Here is a 19,109-nt window from a genome sequence, read left to right as displayed (position 1 = left end):
CCTAACACCAATATTTCCCCACTAAACCATGTTCCTTAGTGCAACGTCCATATGTTTCTTGAACACCTCCAGGGACATCCCTCCCGTATTTCCTGTAGGCCCACTTTAAGTGCTGGAAGATTGCTATAAGGTCTCCCCAGAGCCTTCCCTTCTCCAGCTGAACAACTTCAACTCTTTCAGCTTCTCTTCATAAGAGAGGTGTGTCAACTCTCTGATCATCTTCATAGCCTTCCTCTGGACATGTGCCCTTATTCCATGTCTGAACTAAGCTTGTCTAAATCGTGATCATAGTCCGTAAACACCAGTGCAGAGACAGAGTTGAGGCTAGAAGGCAGCTCCATCTCACAGACAAAGGTGTAACATCCAGTGCAGTAAGATGCATATAAAGAAAGCTGGGCTAAACTCATATCTTAACACAAGAGTGAAGAACCCTTTGAGTGGTTGGACCGAGGTGAATGTGTAATAGGAGGATCATCCAAAATTTTGCCATAGGTCCCAGATCTGAAGCAGAGAAAAGACTCTGGAGAGTCCTACAGCCCAAATTATGGCAAGCAGTCGTGTTGAGCCATTCAGAAAACTTCTCCATGGCTTCATTACCTTAGGAATTAAATGCATTTAAACTAAAACCAACCAAAACCTTAAGAAATTAATACAGAATCAGCATGGAAGACTGAAAACAGGGAAAACAGACATATAAAGTCAGATTGACAAAGAGCAGTGTACAGTAAAGACATTTTGCATCAACCCTAGCTTGTAAAAGTTCATCATAGGTGCATGGTGGCATCCAGCAGTTTGGATGGCTGGTAATAAGGGAGGCGCTCACTTAGAGCACAAATGGATCGCTGCATCATTCCAGGGCAAAGCCTACCACCTGAGGAAGACAACAAGGATACTCTGGAAGCAACACAATTGTCTCACGCAAAGGCAGTAAGAATTGTTACACCATGACCACAGAAACAGTCCTGATTCTCACCTTATGTACACCTGCGTTGCCTCAGTGAAGCCTCTGCTGTACCTGGTATAACTCCACACAATTGCCATGACTGAGCTCTCTTGCAGTAACAGTAATTGGAGGAAAAATGGAAAACAAAATGTCTGAGTCACCAGTGGTCACTTTATTAGCTTTTATTTGCCAAAGCATGCTTTGAGTGATGTAAAGGAAAATGCATCCATCGTCTGTCTGCAGTGCCTTCAAGACACTCTTCCAAACCCCGTAAAATATTCTTCAGTAGTTCTCATTTGCTTCTTTTTCAAAAATGCCTCAAGCCCGGCAGTTTATGAAGTAATCCTTTTCCAACTAGATTTGAAAATAAATAAATAAATAATCTGGGGACCACTCAGCGCTCCTGGATCTCCAGCTCAAGAGCCATATTCAGTCCATTCTCTTCACTGCTCAGTCCTAATTACTATGAAAGTATTTAATTTCCTCTCTGATTTCCCTTCAACAACAGATTGCAGTTTGTGACACTTCATGCAATTTTGGTAGCTCATTTAACACACACTGAAACATGAATATCTGTTGTTTATGCTCCCAAGCTCTGGCTCACTGCAATAAAGGATGGAGAAGGGAGAGGCAGACTCTGGAAATTGAGAACCTGAAAGTGATTACTACTGTCTGAAAACTTGTTTTGTCTTGGTAGTCTTGGGGTACAGCTAGAGTCTTTCATGAATGATTAATGAACTATAAGCAGATCGATGAAACTCTGCCCTAAATGTATCTAGAACCAATTCAGGTGAGGGACGAAGAAGTCTAACCAGCCAGTATCCTGTAATTTACAACTCTTGATGTAGTGAAATGGAGTAATCCATCACACTTACTGTGGCTAGTTTCTCAAGCCTAAGTACCTGAGTCACCTAAAGGATATATTTTTTTTCCTACCCTGCTTCCTACTCAGCATTAAAGTTATTATGTGATGGGCTGGCCTTCAATATCCTTGTTCGTTCTGGGGAAACCCTCCCTCAGTGAGTAACCCCGTTAGTTCCAGGAACAAAAATGTTAGGGTTACACTTAGAAGTGGTGAACATATCAGCATATTCACTTATCAAGAGAATATTCAGCTTCCCACAAAATTCCTTTTAGTGATCATTCTTGGGGATCTTTAAATTCTGGCAGCAGCAAAATTATTTCTTACCCCTAATTTATACAAGCAGCACAAGCACTTACTTCCAGGAATAAGAAGGAATGTATAACATATTCTCACCTTCTTTCTTGATGGATGGTGAGCTGGTCTCAATAAAGTTGTTAATGATGTAAAATAAGATGCAAATTAAGTTGCAGAATCAAAAGCAAGGTATTTTAAAACAGTGGTGAGGGAAGTTTACGATACTAAGTACCACCCTTTTTCTTACATTGCTATGTAGATAAGGTCAGCATATTGGAAACCTGATAAATCAAAGAAAACTGTTTCTATAGCAAGAGTTTCTCAAGCTATGGGTCAGGACCCTCTATGGATATTCATGAATAAACTTGAATGGGGTCACAACAAACTGTTAGCAAGAACCAGGGGCACATATTCCCCCACAGGCTGAGCAGCCAAGCCCTGTAGCAAGAGAACAAGAGGACTGTAATTAGCGGCTGTGAGTCTTTATTCTTGCTAGGGAACTGTTAACTACCTTTAATTACAACAGCTCACTTTCTCCAGGAGACTGGAGCAATATAGGGCAGAATTAAAATTGCCAGATAGCTGCTAACTGCCTTTCATTGCAGGCAATAGATCTGTTTCTCCAGGGAGGAAGAGTATGTTTGCAACTGGATCGTATTCCCCATTCATTCAGAAATGGGGCCATTACCAACTCAAGGAGTCACGAAAACTTGCAGTCAAATATGGCTGCATTTTCAAACCATGTAAGAAAGAAATCAATAGTCTCATTTACAGAATGTGCCACCACCAGGCATGGAGCGAGGTGCCCCCTGCAACCTGCATTGCATCCTGGTGAAGAAGGACACCTATTAAAGTATTTAATATGAGAAGCCAATTGAAAAAGTAGAATGATCTCACTGAAAAGTACTTGTATATTTCTTTCTGCTGCATTCATCTGAATGCATTTGCTTGCCCAGAAGGGATCACCTTTTCAATGCTGTCAGCAGCTGGATGTACCAAAATGGAAACTAGAGACTGGCACTTGAGGCTGCAGCCCAGCTCCACATATTTCAGCTCAGTTTAACATTCCCTGCAGATGATGACAAGAGTCCTCTCCTCTTCTCTCCTTAGGGTTGCTTCCACCTGGTCTGGGAGACAAAGTACCCAGCTCTTCTTCCTCTTTCAAAATTGGAAGTTCTGGGGAAATACAAGAGTGGTATATGCATCCCATATCCCCATGTTAGGGAGCCTTTAGGATCATCAAAGCCAATATGTGCCTCCTTGGGGTCTCTGTAAGGTGTCTGAGGACTCTGGATACAGAACAACCATCTCCTTCAGTGCCTTCTGGCTCCTTTGGCCACCATATACCTTGCTCCAGTTGAGCTCTGCATTTTCCCAGAAAGGAATAGGAGAGATGAAAATAGACTCACCATCCAAGTTACAAATGAGCTGACAGAAAGGAAAAAATAAATAAATATAGGAAAAGTGCTATTTTTCAGCTGCATCAGTTTTCTAACCTGCTTCATTGCACCACCTGTGGTGGTCTAAGCCAACAGTGGGAAATAATTAGAAGTGTCTTACAGAGCACTGCCACGTAGTGGCTGCCTGCAAGGGAAGGATGGGAGAGGAGTGACAGTGAGTGGTAAGTGACAGTGACTTGAGTGGTGTCTGCATTACTTGGCTCTGGGGAAGGGATCTGATAGTGAGAAGAGTCTCCTGAGCTTTGCAAAGGCATAGCAAGCTGCAGAGGTCAGCATTAAGTCACAGGATATCCACAAACCTAAGGTTTGGGTCTTTCCTGAGTCTTTGCACGAGCAGTAAGGTGAGATTGTTATAGTGAGCCCCTACCAGAGGCAAGAACAAACACAGTGACAATGTGCTTAAATGGAGAGCAGTTGAAAAGGAGTGTACCCAAAGAGCATGCAAGTATGTTGAACTACTAGAGATAATAATATGACAGGGTTCCCATTGCTATTTTTCTAACATTGAAGTCAGCAGGTGTGTGCCATGGGCACTTTCTCACTGAACTGGTGGTACCTGCCCAGCTGTTTCTGTGGACTCTCTGCTGAATGCTGAAGTTAAAGGAGAACCCACTTGTGAGCCACTCTGCTGGCAAGGGATGCAGCATAGTCTTTATCTCCTGACAGACACCAGCTCAGGGTGCCCAGGGCCCCATCCCACCTGGCCTTGAGCACCACCAGGGATGGGGCATCACAGCTTCTCTGGGCAGCTGTGCCTTAACCAGCCTCTGAGTGTAGAATTTCCTCCTAACATCTAACCTACCTACCTTCATGCCCTCCAGTTCTGACCAGAATGCCATTTTGTGCATTCAGGGCTGGGGATGCAGCCTCCCCTATCTTAAGAAGCCAGAGGGATTGTTTGCAAAACATACTTGCTGGTGGCTGCAAAGAGAAAATGTACGTTCAGTTCCCTCCCTTATCCATGCCGTGTGGCTTTGTGTCCCTTCTGTGCCAGGCGAGGCACAGCTCAGATGAGAACAAGAGAGGAGGGCAGCCGCAAGCAGAACTGGGGCTTTAAAGCAGATTTTCAGAACATTATGGATTTCATCTTTGCTTAGCAGCTAATTACTGTGCCGAAGCCATGAATCACCCTGCTTGAAGTGATTCAAGGAGGGGAAAGAATAATAATAATAAAGTGGCAAACCAGCTCGGGGATAGGCTTGGGAGTCCTATTAAACTTGAGAGGCTATGATTCTATTCCCAGGACTGCTGGCTAACACAAGAACAAGCACCATGCTTCCCCACCCCATCCAAAGAGTTGTGCTAGGCAAAAACCGAGCAGCAAACCAGCAACAGGTCGATCCTGCGCTGCATAGCCAAGGGTTGCCAGCAGATTGACATGGCAGCGCTCTGGAAAAGTCTGCGGCAGCCCTGGCAGGCTTCGCTAAATCTGTAATTATAGCTACGGGCTTCGTCGCACAAGGAACCAAATATGTGATGTTTGTTTCTGTGGAAGAATGGGAGGAGACTGATGGTAAAGGAGAGGGAGTGGGAGAGCAGAGCGGGGAGAGGGGAAGGAGGAGAGCTGAGCCCTGCAGAGTTCTCTCTCAGAGACCTGCAGAAAATGTCTAAATAGAGCAGTTCAGACCTCAAATACTGCACCGTGCTCTGACAGCCTCCTGGTTTATGGCACGCTTAACAAAGTGCTCTTACATTGACCAGGCTGGAATGTCCATTTCGCTGTAGAGTCTCTGCTACTTTGGTAGTACTTTAAAATTTGGACACGTGACAAAAATGTGTGTAACGCATTTTTTGAAGTGTTGATTGTGCTCGTAATTTTAAAGTCAGAATATAAAATAAACATCTCTGCCCTTTCTTCCAGCAGGCAGCACAGAGATCTGCTCTCCGCGTTCTGTCTGACAGGTACATTTTGTCATTTTTATGAACTATAAATTGCTTTATGAAACGTTGAGCCCTATTTATTGTGGCGTATAACTCATAATCGGATTTTGTCCCCAAAGTATCTGCGAACTGGGATGTTAAACATTTTGCATGCTTGGATTTGTCATGCATGTGTAGAGTTTATTACTGCAAAAATCGCAGTCTTGTTGTATTTCATACAGAGTATGCAGAATCCCTTGTTGTGATACCAAACGAGAGATAAGGAACTTACTGCGGAAGGCATGAATGATGCAGTAAATTCTCAGCTTTAGAGTTTGCTGAGATATATCTAAGCTCATTTTTCAGCAATAAGTACTTCATTTATTTTGAGATGTTCTCTTTTGACTTTTCCCAAATTCTTTCCCTGGGAATTGCTCTTCCTGTGATGAGATTCTCCGTATATTTCATGCACAAAAAACAATGCCTTTTTTTTTCTTTCATCCCTTAAGTTTTGAGGGATGGGTATTTTAGATGAATTTAATTCCTTTTTTTATTATTATTATTTTCATTTCTGGAGCTGCAGCAGCGCTTCAGGCAGATAAGCAAGGGACCAAATCCTCAGCCAGCATTCAGGTTTTACTCAGCTCTTTTTCAAGTGAATTTCCATCAACTTCAATGGGAAAGTGGCCCGAGCAAGGAATTCGGGATTTGGGCCACAGTAAATGTTATAGTTGGGCCGTAAGTCTGCACAGGTATTTACCTTAAATGACTTTTATGAAAGAGGATTGATTGAAATATAAGGTAGCTTTCTAAGACGGTCCTGATTTCTTTTCCAGTTTTGGGAATGGGGAGGGGGGCGGGGGAGGGAGAGAGACCGTACATTTTAGTGCCTGTGAAAAAGAACCAGCAGATTTACATTTATCCACAAATGAGGCACTGTGTCACGCGGGCTGACACAGAGTAAATTTCCCCCTGCCTCGCTGGCAGCCCCCTCCACCCGCCTGGCCCCCTGCCCCCGCCTCCCTGGGAATAAGCAGTAATTGACTCTCGAAGCCAGCCCGGGCCGGGATTTCTCCAGAGCAGAGCCTGTCACTTAGGCTGAATTATATCTTGTGCACGGATGAATAACATTTCTCTCTGCTCTGAGGCTAAGGCTGCCAAAATTATCGACACCCCACCACCACCCGCACAGTTTACAAACACTGTTTTTTTTAGGGGGGAGAGGGGTGTCCCCTTAAGGAAAAAAAATGCCAGGGATGTGGGTGAAATCAGTGGGTTGGTTGTAGGGCAATGAGTATTGGCTGTAGAGGGGACAAACTCAGAGGGAAAGAAGAGTCTGTGCAGCAACAAGGAGGATGGAGGAGTGGAAGCTTGGCCACCACGCAAAGAGCTTCTGACGTGGTGGGGACCTCTCTCTGATAGTGGGTGGCTTCTAAGCACCTTTGCCTGTGCTGAATGAGGAACATTCCTACGGGGCTGCTCTGGAAGCAGTTAGCGTTCCCCAGGTCTTGCACTGTGACCCCTAGGAAGAGCAGTGCTGGTGTTGGATAGATGGTCCCAGCCTCTCTGAGTTGTGAGCAGCTGGCCAAAAGTAGCCCTTCAGCCTTGGCTGAGGTGAGGGCACCAGCAATATGGATGCTCAGCGCTCAGTGTCCCAGCAGCAGCAAGGAGCACCATCATGTTCCAGTGCCAGGGGAGGCAGTGGGTTAAATCAAGCTTTCAACAATTTCAGACATTAAAAAAAACCAAAAAACTATTCTTCATTGCTCTTATTTCAGCTTTTGCTTTTGACTTCTGTTAAAAAGGTAACAGCTAGCTAAACTGAAAGAGCAGGGGGGAAAGAGTTTTGAAACCTATGGCCATTGATTTCTTCGATGTGTTACACTCGGTCTTGTTTTCAGCCTGCCACTGTAACCCCCAGCAGATTTATGTGCAAACACAAAGATTAGTGACCCAGAAGCCTGACTGAAACAGCTTTTCTGCTTCCAGAAGACAGGTTGCTCTGCACATGCACTGACTGTTTTGTCAGGAAAGATGCACAGGCCCCATTAGCTTTTCATTCTCTCGTGAAAAACCCTCAGTGTTTATACAGCACAGCTTGGTTTTCATTTTATTATGCTCTTTGGTAAAGTGTTCTAACTACAAGGATTGCTCCATTTCTGGGATGGAGAAGAACAAAAATTTAACTCATATACCCTAATGATACAGTGCCAGTATGTCTTCAGCTGTCTGACTCTCATATTCATTGCCCAAATAGCTTTTAAATTAAGAAAAATGTCTGTACCTGAAATATTCGGTGTGATCTGTTATTATTTAACAGTGAGCGGTGCGGTTAAGCCAGGTCTTAAACCCGCTTAATCCCACTGAGCTAAATAGATTTTATTATTGACTCCCATGGTCCAGGAACTCTGACCTCGGGACTGAAGTTGAAAGCTAATTTTGTGCAGTCTGTTCCACTAACCCAGAAGCACTTGCTCACTGGACACATTTGCAATGGGGAATGTCCAGCTGTAAATTACAGATGTTTGTAATCATACTCAAACACAACACTCATTATTGTTCTTTTGTTCTTTTTCGGCTGAAAAGCCCACCATGAGGGAGACCGCACTTAATCCACACATTAAATTTACTTGCAGCTCATATTCATGCTCAAGATAAGATTTTCCATGAAGTAAAGATTTACAGTGGTTCTAGGGCACTCCTATTCCCCTAGCTGCTTTTATTTCTCTGTGCTGCAAGGCAGGCCAAGTGGGTCTGCCTGAGGGTTTTGAATGCTTAGAGGAAAGCCTCATGCCACCACCGAATTTCCTCTCTCACTGTAATAGAGAAAAGCTGTCTCGTTCCCCGCAGTGCTTGGGTGGTACTTATGAGAGACGCCTAATTCACAGTCCCAACCTATTATCCTCTTTGTTTCCTTACTGCGGAGGATCAGACAGACCCCAGTAGCTCCGCTAGACAGAGCAGGAGCTGAGCTGGCAAAGAGGGCACTGAGCCGTGTGGCCATGCTAGACAGCTCCCCATCCTACTGATAAGGCCTGCAAGGAGCCCAGCTCTCTGGCTTACACTCAGCACCTGGTTAATATATATGTTTCACCCATGCCTGAACTGCTAAGTATAGGCTGCTAATAAATCTTTTTGACTTACCACCTTGGGCAGCTGATAGACAAAGCATCTCAACGTTAACATCAGTTTTGCAGGGTAGACAAGCTCCATTCAGGGAGTTTGGTGAGCTCTACGGTCTGTCTGATCTTTGGTCTGCTTTCATCTTTGGTGGAAGGTATAATACTTCACATTTCCAGGTAACCATGCCCTCTCTATCCATATTTGGTCACAGTTAGGATGCAGGATGTGCAGTATGTGCTGTTTTACTATTATGGATTACTATTATGACCAGTTGTACTCAGGGTCCTCATAGAATCATCTGGGTTGGAAAAGACCTCTGAGACCATAGAATCATGGAATCATAAAGGTTAGAAAAGATCCCTAAGATCATTTAGTTCAACCATCCATCTACCACCAGCATTGCCCACTAAACCATGTCCCTAAGTACTACATCTGCCCTTTCCATAAACATGTCCAGGGACGGTGACTTCCCCTCCTCCATGGGCAGCCTGTGCCAGTGCCTCTCCACCCTTTCTGAGAAGCCATTTCTCCTAATATCCAACCTGAACACCCCCCCCAACACCAAGTCCAAACATTGGTCTGACCTACGGGTTCAAGGATGATGGGTGTGGGGAAATGAGCAGCCAGTCATGAGAAGCAGTGGAGTTGCACATCTGCAGGCAGAGAGATGGTTTGGGAGCAGAAGTGATGCCAAGCTGCTTTTCAGGGGTTGTGTTCAATGGCTCTATATGCAGTTGAAGGCTGGTGATGAGCCATGGCCTCCAGGGGTCCATCTTGGGACTGTTACTCTTCAGCATCTTTACCAGTGATAGGATCAAATGCACGCTCAGCAAGTTTACTTATGACACCACCACACTAAGTGGTGCAGTTGATACGGCAGAAGGAAGGGATGCCATCCAGAGGAACCTTGATAAACTTGAAAGGAGGGCTCCTGTGTACCTAATGAGGTTCAGCAAAGCAAAGTTCAAGGTTTTGCATTTGGATTGGGGTTATCCCAGATACATATACAGACTGGGAGAAGAATTCCTTGGGAGTAGCCTTGCTGAGAAGGACTTAGGGGCCCTGGTAGATGAAAAAATGAGCATGAGCCAGCAGTGTGCACTTGCAGCCTAGAAAGCCAACTGTATCACGGGCTGCATCAGAAGAGGGGTGGCCAGAAGAACAAGGGGAGTGATTGTCCTTTTCTACTCTGCCCTCATGAGGCCCCATTTTGAGGACTGCATACAAGACTGGGGTCCTCAACACTCAAGAGAAATGGAGTGTTTGGAGGGGATCTGGTGGCTTCTCTCCTATGAAGACAGGCTGAGGGAACTGGTTCAGAGAAGATAAGGCTGTGAGAAGACCTCGCTATGGCTCTCCAGAGTTTAAAGGCATAGTATAAACAGGAGGGAAACAAACTTGTTGCGAGAGCAGACAGTAACAGGACAAAGGAGAATGGTTTTAAACTAAAGGAGGAAAGATTTAGGGTAGATGACCAGGGGAAGTTTTTCACTGAGAGTATGGTGTGGTGCTTGGAGAGGTGTGGATGCCCCATCCCCGGAGGTGATCAAGGCCAGGTGGGATGAGATCCCAGGCAATCTGATCTGGTCCTTGATCTAGAGGTTGGCAACCCTGCCTGTGGCAAGGGGTTGGAATTTGATGATTCTTGAGGTCCCTTCCAACTCAAGCCAGTCTATGATTCTCTGATTCTATAATAGCATCACTTTTCATGCTGAGTGAGCCCTCCACACAAGAGGCAATGTGGTCAGCTTATCAGCAAGTGACTCAGCTTGCTGTATGGCCTGCAAGCTTTGACGTGACAGCACTGTCTGATCAGTGACAGCCACAGGGAAGTTCTGGCTCAGGATGGCTGCTCCGGGTCCCAGCAGAGATTGAAGGAACTGAGAAAATGGACTCTACAGGATGCAAAGACTGGCTGGAGGGGAGTGTGTACAGTCAGTGCTCTTTGCCATAGGAACAAATACACAACTCCAGCAGAGCTAGTACACTGCTTATACCTCCAGGATTATCTTTCCAAGGAAAAAAGAGAGTGTCTTTGACAAGGGATATGGATTTACCATTAATCCCTTATGTGAAAGCTCATCTGACTGAAAATGCTGGTGTCCCACAGGTGTAGCCCTCCCATTCTGTATGGCATAGGAAACGGTGATGGCTGCTGCAGCTTGTGGCAGAAAAGATCGGGAGTTTCTCAGCCCTCCTGGGTACAGAGCTTGAAGAAGAAAGAGTAGTGCTGTGTATTTCATATAAGATGTTCTTTCCACTACCAGAGGCTGCTGTGAATTGCTGAAAAGGAGCTTTCAAAGAAGAGCCCATGGAAGGCTTGGAATGAGAAAGAATAGATAGATACCTGAGTAGAATTGGATTTTATTTCCCTTTATTTAACTTGGAAACGAGATCTGTAGCACCCTTCTGTTCACTATTGGATGCTTTCTCATAACTTGGCTATTGCTGGTGCTTCTTTGGATTTGTTCTACAGTGGCTCTGGAGATGCAATTTGATTGCATTGCAAAGCTGTGTGAGAAGGTACGGCAGAGCTGTCCCAGGGAATTTTAGCAACACTGAGCCCCAGCTAGCTATGCTAAATACTGTGATTATATTGGTGTTTAGAGAAAGAAAAAGAACAGTTGAGATGTGTTTTTATTCTTCAAGGAAGTGATAGCAGTTTTCTGTCATGACAGTCAACATTTCCTGGCTCCCCATGAGCAGCCCCATGCACTCCCAATAGCTTCTCAAAGATTTCTGAGGGAGAAACATCAGCGTTTTGGAAAATATCTGTCCACTAAAAGAAAGATCTGACTAGTAGTTTCTCATGTATTTTCTTTGACTTACTAGAATCCATGTGTGGATAAATACAGACTTAACACAAAGTGAAAAAGAGACAAGGTGCATGTCTGGGGCCTTTTGCATATTGGTAAGGGGAAAACTGGTCCCACTGCTGGCTGGCAGCATGAAAAATATGCAAAGTGCTATTGGGAAGAAGAGTGTATATGTGTGCAGCATATGAAGTGCCTCAGCATATGATTAACCTCACTGGGTATGTAGTAAATAGTAGATAACTGTGATCAAAAAAGTATTCATGTGATTTATCAAGCTGAGCAACTGTGCATTTTGCAGTGAAGCAGGAGGTCAATCCTGAAATCTAGGGCAAGCAGAGCAATAGGAAATTGCAGGGACTAAGAAGTTAATCATACCGTTGGACTGCTTCCATCTGGTTTTGAAAGACAGAGTCAGTGCAGTGCTAGCAAGGACTCTTCACGGCAACGGATCAGGAATTAATTTTTTCAGCAAATCTTCAGCTATCATTTGCGGTAACACAGGCTTATAAAAATGTAATTTAATTTCTTGGGAATAAATCACATAGGGCAAGAAGTGTGAGACTGGTTTTTTTGTTGTTGTTGTTGTTTTTTCTTTAATGTGTGTATCCGAGGCAAAAAAAAAAAAAAAAAAAAAAAAAAGAAAAAAAGAGAGAGAGAGAAAAAAAAAAAGTGAGTAAAGGAAAAACAGCAAAAATCCGAGAGGAAACAAACAGTAACGATATGAAACCTGGAAGGCAGAAATGGTCGTCTGGTTAAATCATGCAGGTAATTGTCTTTGAAAAATCAGTTTGCAGTTGGGAACCTTCTACATTTTTATGACCCTTGGAGGCATAATCTTCTGTAACCTATCTGTCCATCTTCATCAGCGTGGGTCAAAGGAGTATTGCCTTAAAGTATTGTTGAACCGATGCTCTGAACACCATTCCCATATATCATGGGTACATAGCTATGGGCAGTGAATTTGTTAATGTATTCTGTGTTTTCTTTGTTATTGATATTACTTACTGATATTTCAATGAGACTTGAACGTTATGCTCCCTTTGGGCGTTGACAGTGCCTGTAGGCGAGGAACATGTTGTAAAACAAGGGGGATTTTAACCTTGATAGTAACACCAGTAGCTCAGACTTGCTTTATTGGAAGACTTAAGGAGAGCAGTTAGTTGATAACATTATGCCTTTCTTTCTTCAACAGTGGGATAAGAGAATAGAGAGACCGGTACTATGAATGATGTATTGCACTATTTTTAGTGCTATGCTGCAAAAGTGAAATCTTATAAATACTTTTGTATCTATTTCCTGGCAGTCTGAAGAAAAAGAGCTCAGGTTTACACGGCACTAATAGCAGGAAACCGGGGATCATGCTGTTCCCACAAATCACCACACTTCCATTACCACCTTATTTTAAGAAATGCTGAAAATTCATAGCGAGCAGCAGCACCCCAGCCTGGCCCAATTACATGGTGTTAGCACGAGGATTTTACCTTTTTGTGTCTGTGGACCATGTTCTATCCAGACCTCAGAAATTCTCCAGAGCATGGAAGTGGTCATCCCTCTGTACTCAGCCTTGGTGAGTACAAAGCTGCATTCAATTTTGGGCCCCTCACTACAAGAAGGACCCTGGAGCATACATGTAAAGGCAGCCAAGCTGGTGAGGGGTCTGGTACACAAGTCTTCTAGGGTGTGCCTACCTTATCAGAATCAGTACAAACTGGGTGATCTCATGGACACACAGGACTTTTGTAAAAAGCAAACCTAACATATATGTCTCAAGGACCACCAGATTCCCTTTGCAATGTCTGCCACTTACAGACACCCACAGCTCTTAATCCCACAATCATGTTGGTCCTAGTAGTTGCAAAAGTCTCTTCCCATCCAAGGAATTCATTCCTTCCCCTAAAAACATCTTTCTTTATGTACACAGCCACCTTCAAGCTCTGTGCCCAGCAGAGCTTCCAAAGGAGGGACTTGATCCCACATTCCTAACACAGCCAAATTCAAATTGTTATGAGCTTTTGGTGGGTAAGGAATGTCACAAGAAAGCTGCAGGGCTTGAGCTAGTTATAGAGAAATACTTCTTCTGTGCATATGAAAAGTCTTTCATGCAGTCATCAGGAGGAGGAGGTATGTTTATATGCTTTTCAGCCAACATTGACAAATTGGGTTTGCATGCAGACTTTTGGGTTTACTCGAGTAGTTTGAGGCAGCAGGGAGCATTTTTTTTCATGGTTGATGAGAAAAGTAAATAGAAAAATGACAGGTTCCTGGTTTAGTTTGATTGAGAGATTTTTCTGCATGAAATGAAAGCTTAAATCGCATAATTGTTTTTAACGTTCTGAATCCCATAGTAATTCTCTTTGTGGCTCATCAGTGGCTCAGTTAGGAGCACACTAGCCACAATTCTTACCTTACATAAAACTCCACACTTTGAATTGTGTTTTAGGCTTCAGTGACAAATAAAAATAGCTCCACTGATTTCAGGAGCGTTATCTCAGTATTCACCCTCTAAGGAACTGACACCAGCAGTTTAGAAACATTTCCAGCTTTTAAAAAGCACATTGCTGAGTATGGGCACTTCCAAAAGCACCTAAGTGGGTTCTTTCACAGAGCTGGACTATGTGCAGGCTTCAGGATCTGGTAACAGTTGGAGTTCAACTCATCCTGACTGTCCATCAGGCAGCCAAACCAGCAGGGCTGCAGGGAAGTCATGTGGGCTCCTCAGCCACTGGGGCTCTTTTGATGGAAACCGAAACCCAGAAAGCTGAAATGGCTCCAAATTTGCAAGGTTTCTGTCTCAGTCAGCATTTCCAGGTGGTCTGCTCGGTGACATTTCCTTTGCAAATGATGAGAGCACTTTCTGCTTTATTTTTCATTACTACTGCTTTCTTCTGGGGCTCCGTTTCATGGGAAAGTTCAAAACTGGAGGGGTTGATTCCATCCTGGAATAGTGTGAAGTTTCAAAACCCTGCTCAAAACAGAAGACCTTCCTTCTCTCAAGGACACTATTTATAGTAGGCTGCCCTTTCTGCAGTCAGAGAAGGGCCAGATAGTATGATGACTTTGTGCTCTCATGTGTTTTTAACTTAGATGAAAAATTAGGCCTGGATTGAAACTAGGTGTAAAGAGTCCATATTCAGATATTACACTTTTATAACCTGAAAATGATGTAATTTTAAAAGGCAGAAATAAATAGAAATTACTTAAATTAAATTAGATATTTTTTTTGCAAGGGGTATGATTTAAATGAGACACATTCTATTCTATTCTCTAACACAGCCTGCAATCTTCTGGCATTTTAGCAAAAATGGAAAATTATTTATTTTAAAGGTAGGTATTTTATGCCTAATGAAATTTACTTTTCATACCAGTGTACCTTCTGATATAGAGATTTTAAAGGTCTTTTTCACCCTTAACTCTTCATGCTTGTGTGTCCCCTTCTCACACACATTCGCACAGAAGAGAGTAGGTTCTTTTCTGTGCAAATCCAACACCCAAATAATTCGCAAATAGCACTCATTATTTACTGGCACAGTCAAGTATAACTGCTCTAAATGAACTAACAGTTTGTTAAAAAAAAAAAAAAAGAACACCCAAAAAACATACCAGGGGAACAGGGTTAAAGAATCCCATGATTCTGATTTACACAACAGATAAAAATCACCCCAGAAGTCGCAGAGACCTGCCAAGTAAATCTCTTGCTTTGTAATGATCCTTTAAGACACTTTAACTTGCTTTTGTGAGTTTCTGCACTGGCACTGGCTTTAGCTCATGCTGTAGGTGCCTGAGGAGGTCTGTGCTGGTTCATATCCATGTAGGTGGTGACTGCTGCTGGTGTTTGTGGCAGTGCCTCATTGCCAGCAGCCCTGTGGGAGGTCATATCTTCCTTTATCTTCCTTTCCACAACCTGTTTAGAGTGGAATGAGATAAAACAGACACAGAGCCTTTATCACAGTCATCACCCTTTCTTGTTCCCCTTCTTTCCAGGGTGTCACCAACTGGGCCTTCCAAATCCCTCCTGCCTGTTTCCTGAGCCTCCCTTGCTGGCTCTCTGATCATTACTCGTGGCACTTTTCCTGCCAAATCTGCCCCTTCCCTGCTTCTCAAAACTACTAAAACTCCAACAGGACACCCAGAGCCTTCCCCAGGTCACCAGCTACTGCCAAAAGGTTGACGCATCCCCCATTGCTGGAGGGGTTGGCCTGCCTTCCAAGACCACAGTGAAGGTCAAGTTGTCTGGTTTTGTGACACCACAGACAACAGCATAAGTGTCTTGCCAGCATGAGGTGGGACACAGACTGGCCAGGTGGCAGTGAGGGAACAGCGCTGCCACCAACACAGTCACCCCTTGGCTACCTGCCCCCAAAATCCATGTAAGATTTCTGCCTGCCCCTCGGGTTTTCACCCTGCAGTCCCCTACAATATCAGTCACTCATCCCTGCTAATAATGCCCGCAAATACTGATCTCCTGAAGCTGTTTCTTTTAAGGTCGTCATGTCCCTTCTTCTAAAACTTAGTAATCTTGATACTGACCATGTGGAGCTAGAGAGTTTGTAAATATTTGTATCGACAACATTATTCCTTTGATAGCAGACACTAGGACAATATTTCCCACATTAAAAGGGCTCTTGGGGAGGGCTTAGGAACTCTGGCCCGGCAAAAATAGTTGCCTGAAGGAAGAGGAAAAACCTTGGAGAATTACCAGACTTTTTTTTTTTTAATTTTCAGACAAATGGACTTTTCAAACTTTGCCCTGAAAAGAGATCTGGTCATGACCTACTATAAATCTCCTATGGCCATTTAAAACCTCACAGAGCTCTGGTTAAACAGCATCGCACCAGACAAAGCCTCCAGGGCATGAGGACATTGCTGCGTTTTTTTCCCTTTCAAGCTTGTATATTGTCCTCATAACATATTGCCAATGTTCACAGGACCAAATGAGACTGTGGCCTTTCTTTAATGTACTCAGTGCTCTTGTGTTGAGATCCTGTGAGGTCAACAGGAAAACATGGGATGAAATCTCGGCTGAGTGTCAGTCTTTCCCAGGCTTCCTGGCAATTTCCAACTTCTCACTCTATTGTTTTCACTTAATAAGACAGAGCTTGTCTTCTGCTCGATAAAAAAAGGAAAAAAAGAAAGAAGCTAAGACTTAGAAAATGAGCAGTTTTGTAGAAGCCTGGCAGATTCCCAGCATGCTGAAACTAATGACAAGCAGCACGCTCATTTTTCTAGTTCAAAACTTCTTGGTGTATCATGCAAACACCCCCCAGGAACTGCTCAGAAAGAGAACACAGAAAAGAAGAGCGTCGGGCTTCTGACACAAAGGCCACAGCCCACAGTTTTGAAATAGGGAGGTTGAAAGATAGAGCCCTCACAAGAACCTCATTTGGGGCTCTTCCATCTGTTGGATCACCTTTCTTCTCTTCTTGGAGGGGTTTGCAGCACAGCACCTCTCTCTGTTTGAGCCAAAGGGGAGAACAACTGCAGAGTCAGCTGTGCAAGCCCAGAAAACAGTTTGAGAAAACAGCAAAACCCATACACTCCTCTGAGATTATCCCTCTGTAAATGATACAAAGACATACTGCAATCCTAGGTTCAACATGTCTTTTTCTACCATTTTCTGTATTAGCATGTTGTCTGCTCGTCAGCTGCCACTGAATTTGAATCTCAGACTGCCAGTATTTTCTGAGTATTGCTGAAAAAAATGTATGTATTTTCCTAAACAATTACGAGTGATTTAATGCTGGTGAAAGGTGTGAGGTTGCTACCTGATTATCCAGGAATGTCTCAGCTGTGTCTCAAGGATATCTGCCTGGCTCCCAGAGCTTTGCACAATTCCCATGCATATTCTTTACCCATGCAGACAAAGAGCAGTGTTAAAGCCGGCCAGAGCCTTGGCATTCAGTGTAGGAAGCTAAACTGAGCCAACACCACATAATTTTCAGTGAAGTGCATTTCATCGTTTTCTTACATTTGGTCAAAATGTAGTATTAACCATTTATTAGCAGTACAAGAGCCGTAACAAATTTCTCTCACTGGCCACCTTACAATGCTGTCCTCCTCTACCTGCATAACGTCTCCCAGGTTGGTTAGAGCAGACTATTAGAACAAACATGCCCTACCCAAATTAGTGGGGTTGTTTTTATGGCCAGAAGTCTGGTACCACCATGGAGCAGTAGTAAATTGGGGATCTGTTTTGAATTATTCATATGCCGGTCATTTACCACCATCACATTGCAGCAATCTCTGTGAATACCATTTCTGATTAAATGAGGGAACATTCAGAAAATGAATTGTCACTGCCCCATGTGGAGATGTACTACAGTGCCACAGAGCACTACAAAGCACTCTTGGTTTTTTTGGAGTTGAGCTTCCCAGGGATCTCATGCAGCAGTGTTTGGCTATTGAGATGGGAAGTTAGCTGGAGAGGACTTGGAACTGCAGAACCCATAACCGCCTGGACCCACCAGTCACTTCTCTAGTTAATCCAAGAGCTACAAGGATGAAGCAGGGGTGAAATGTGGTTGGTCTGGCTGATGTAACAAGGGAGATCATGGGGGAAGGTAAAATTTGGAAGGAGAAAAGATGAGTCTCTGTTAAACTAGGAAATTCCACAGTAGGTTTTATTAAGGCCATACCATGTCTGAGAGAAGAGATTTTATGACAGTTTTCAGGCTGTGGTAAGCTGCAGTTTGATTGAATCAAAGCTTAGCCTGTGTGAACATTTAAGGTACTTAAATGTACTCTCCACACCTGTGCCGAAAAATAATTACCCCCCAAAAATCACACTTTCTTTTTTTTTTTTCTTAGAAGTGACACCCAACTCACACAGCAACTGCAATTCTAAAATTAACAACATATGTTTCTGCAGCCAAAATGTGAGACGGGATTGCTTGCTTAGAAAGCATTTGCCTTAGGTTTGTCTTGCGTCTGGTAAAGAGCTTGTTAAAGGTCCTTCTGCAACCTTGAGGGGTTCCTAGTTTAATTGCTAACTAAGACAGCATTTTAATAGCTTTCTTTTAATCTTGCTACCATCTTGAGGGAGGCAGAGTTATTTATTTGGTTGCAGAGCTGCACGACTGGGAAGTATCTGATTCGAGTTACATACATCTTTGGTTGACATGACTCATGTTACAGCTGAACCAAACAAGCCAGCTCGGTACACTAAAGCTAAGCAAACAAATGTAAAACACATCACTGCATTAGTAGGACCACAGTTAACTAATTAACAACAGGCAACATAGCCATCAAATCAAGGCCACAATCAAGACTTGAAACAATGAATCAGAGCTTTAAGTTATCAAAATAAAAATAAAATAAACCACAATACCCCATCACATTTAATGCGGAAGGTAATCAGCTTTAAACTGTAAGCTTGCTGAGACGGAACTACTCCCAGTTAGTCTTGTATGAGGAAAAACTCATACAAGAAGAGAAGTCAGCTCATGTTTTGACCAGGTTCCAGTTGGTGGAAGGCACTGACTGAGGCAATCAAGGACTGCACTCATCACTCCTTGCCAGTGGTACATGGAGGACTAGTGCTGGTATGGCTCAGCTGAGGGAAGTACACTCATCAGAATGAACTCATTAGTGACAGACAGTTTAGCATTTCCTTCTTACATCACGTGATTACCGTGAATGATAAGTCTTGCGCTCTTATCCTCTCCTGATCATCAAACTCGAATCAGAGATCATTCTGAAAACGATACACAGTTGCAGCTTTTAAATTGGATTCAACATTTACGAAAAATGCT

The 19,109-nt window shown here is 43.5% G+C and overlaps 1 protein-coding gene across 4 annotated transcripts in view; it reads left to right on the top strand.

Annotated features, from left to right (window-relative positions):
- AFF3 (ALF transcription elongation factor 3) overlaps positions 1 to 19,109 on the top strand; it is a 330,573-nt gene that overhangs the window by 244,822 nt on the left and 66,642 nt on the right. For 3 of the 4 annotated variants that reach the window (XM_072336749.1, XM_072336732.1, XM_072336740.1), the window contains one exon: positions 5,424 to 5,464. In XM_072336749.1, the coding sequence (XP_072192850.1) occupies positions 5,424 to 5,464 (41 nt within the window). The remainder of the gene's footprint in view (positions 1 to 5,423; positions 5,465 to 19,109) is intronic. The other variant, XM_072336759.1, reaches the window with a different exon arrangement.

Source organism: Excalfactoria chinensis, chromosome 1 (assembly GCF_039878825.1).
Source record: "Excalfactoria chinensis isolate bCotChi1 chromosome 1, bCotChi1.hap2, whole genome shotgun sequence".
NCBI classification, from domain to species: domain Eukaryota; kingdom Metazoa; phylum Chordata; class Aves; order Galliformes; family Phasianidae; genus Excalfactoria; species Excalfactoria chinensis.
Note: the sequence above shows the minus strand (reverse complement) of the source record. Positions and strands in the feature narration are given on the sequence as shown.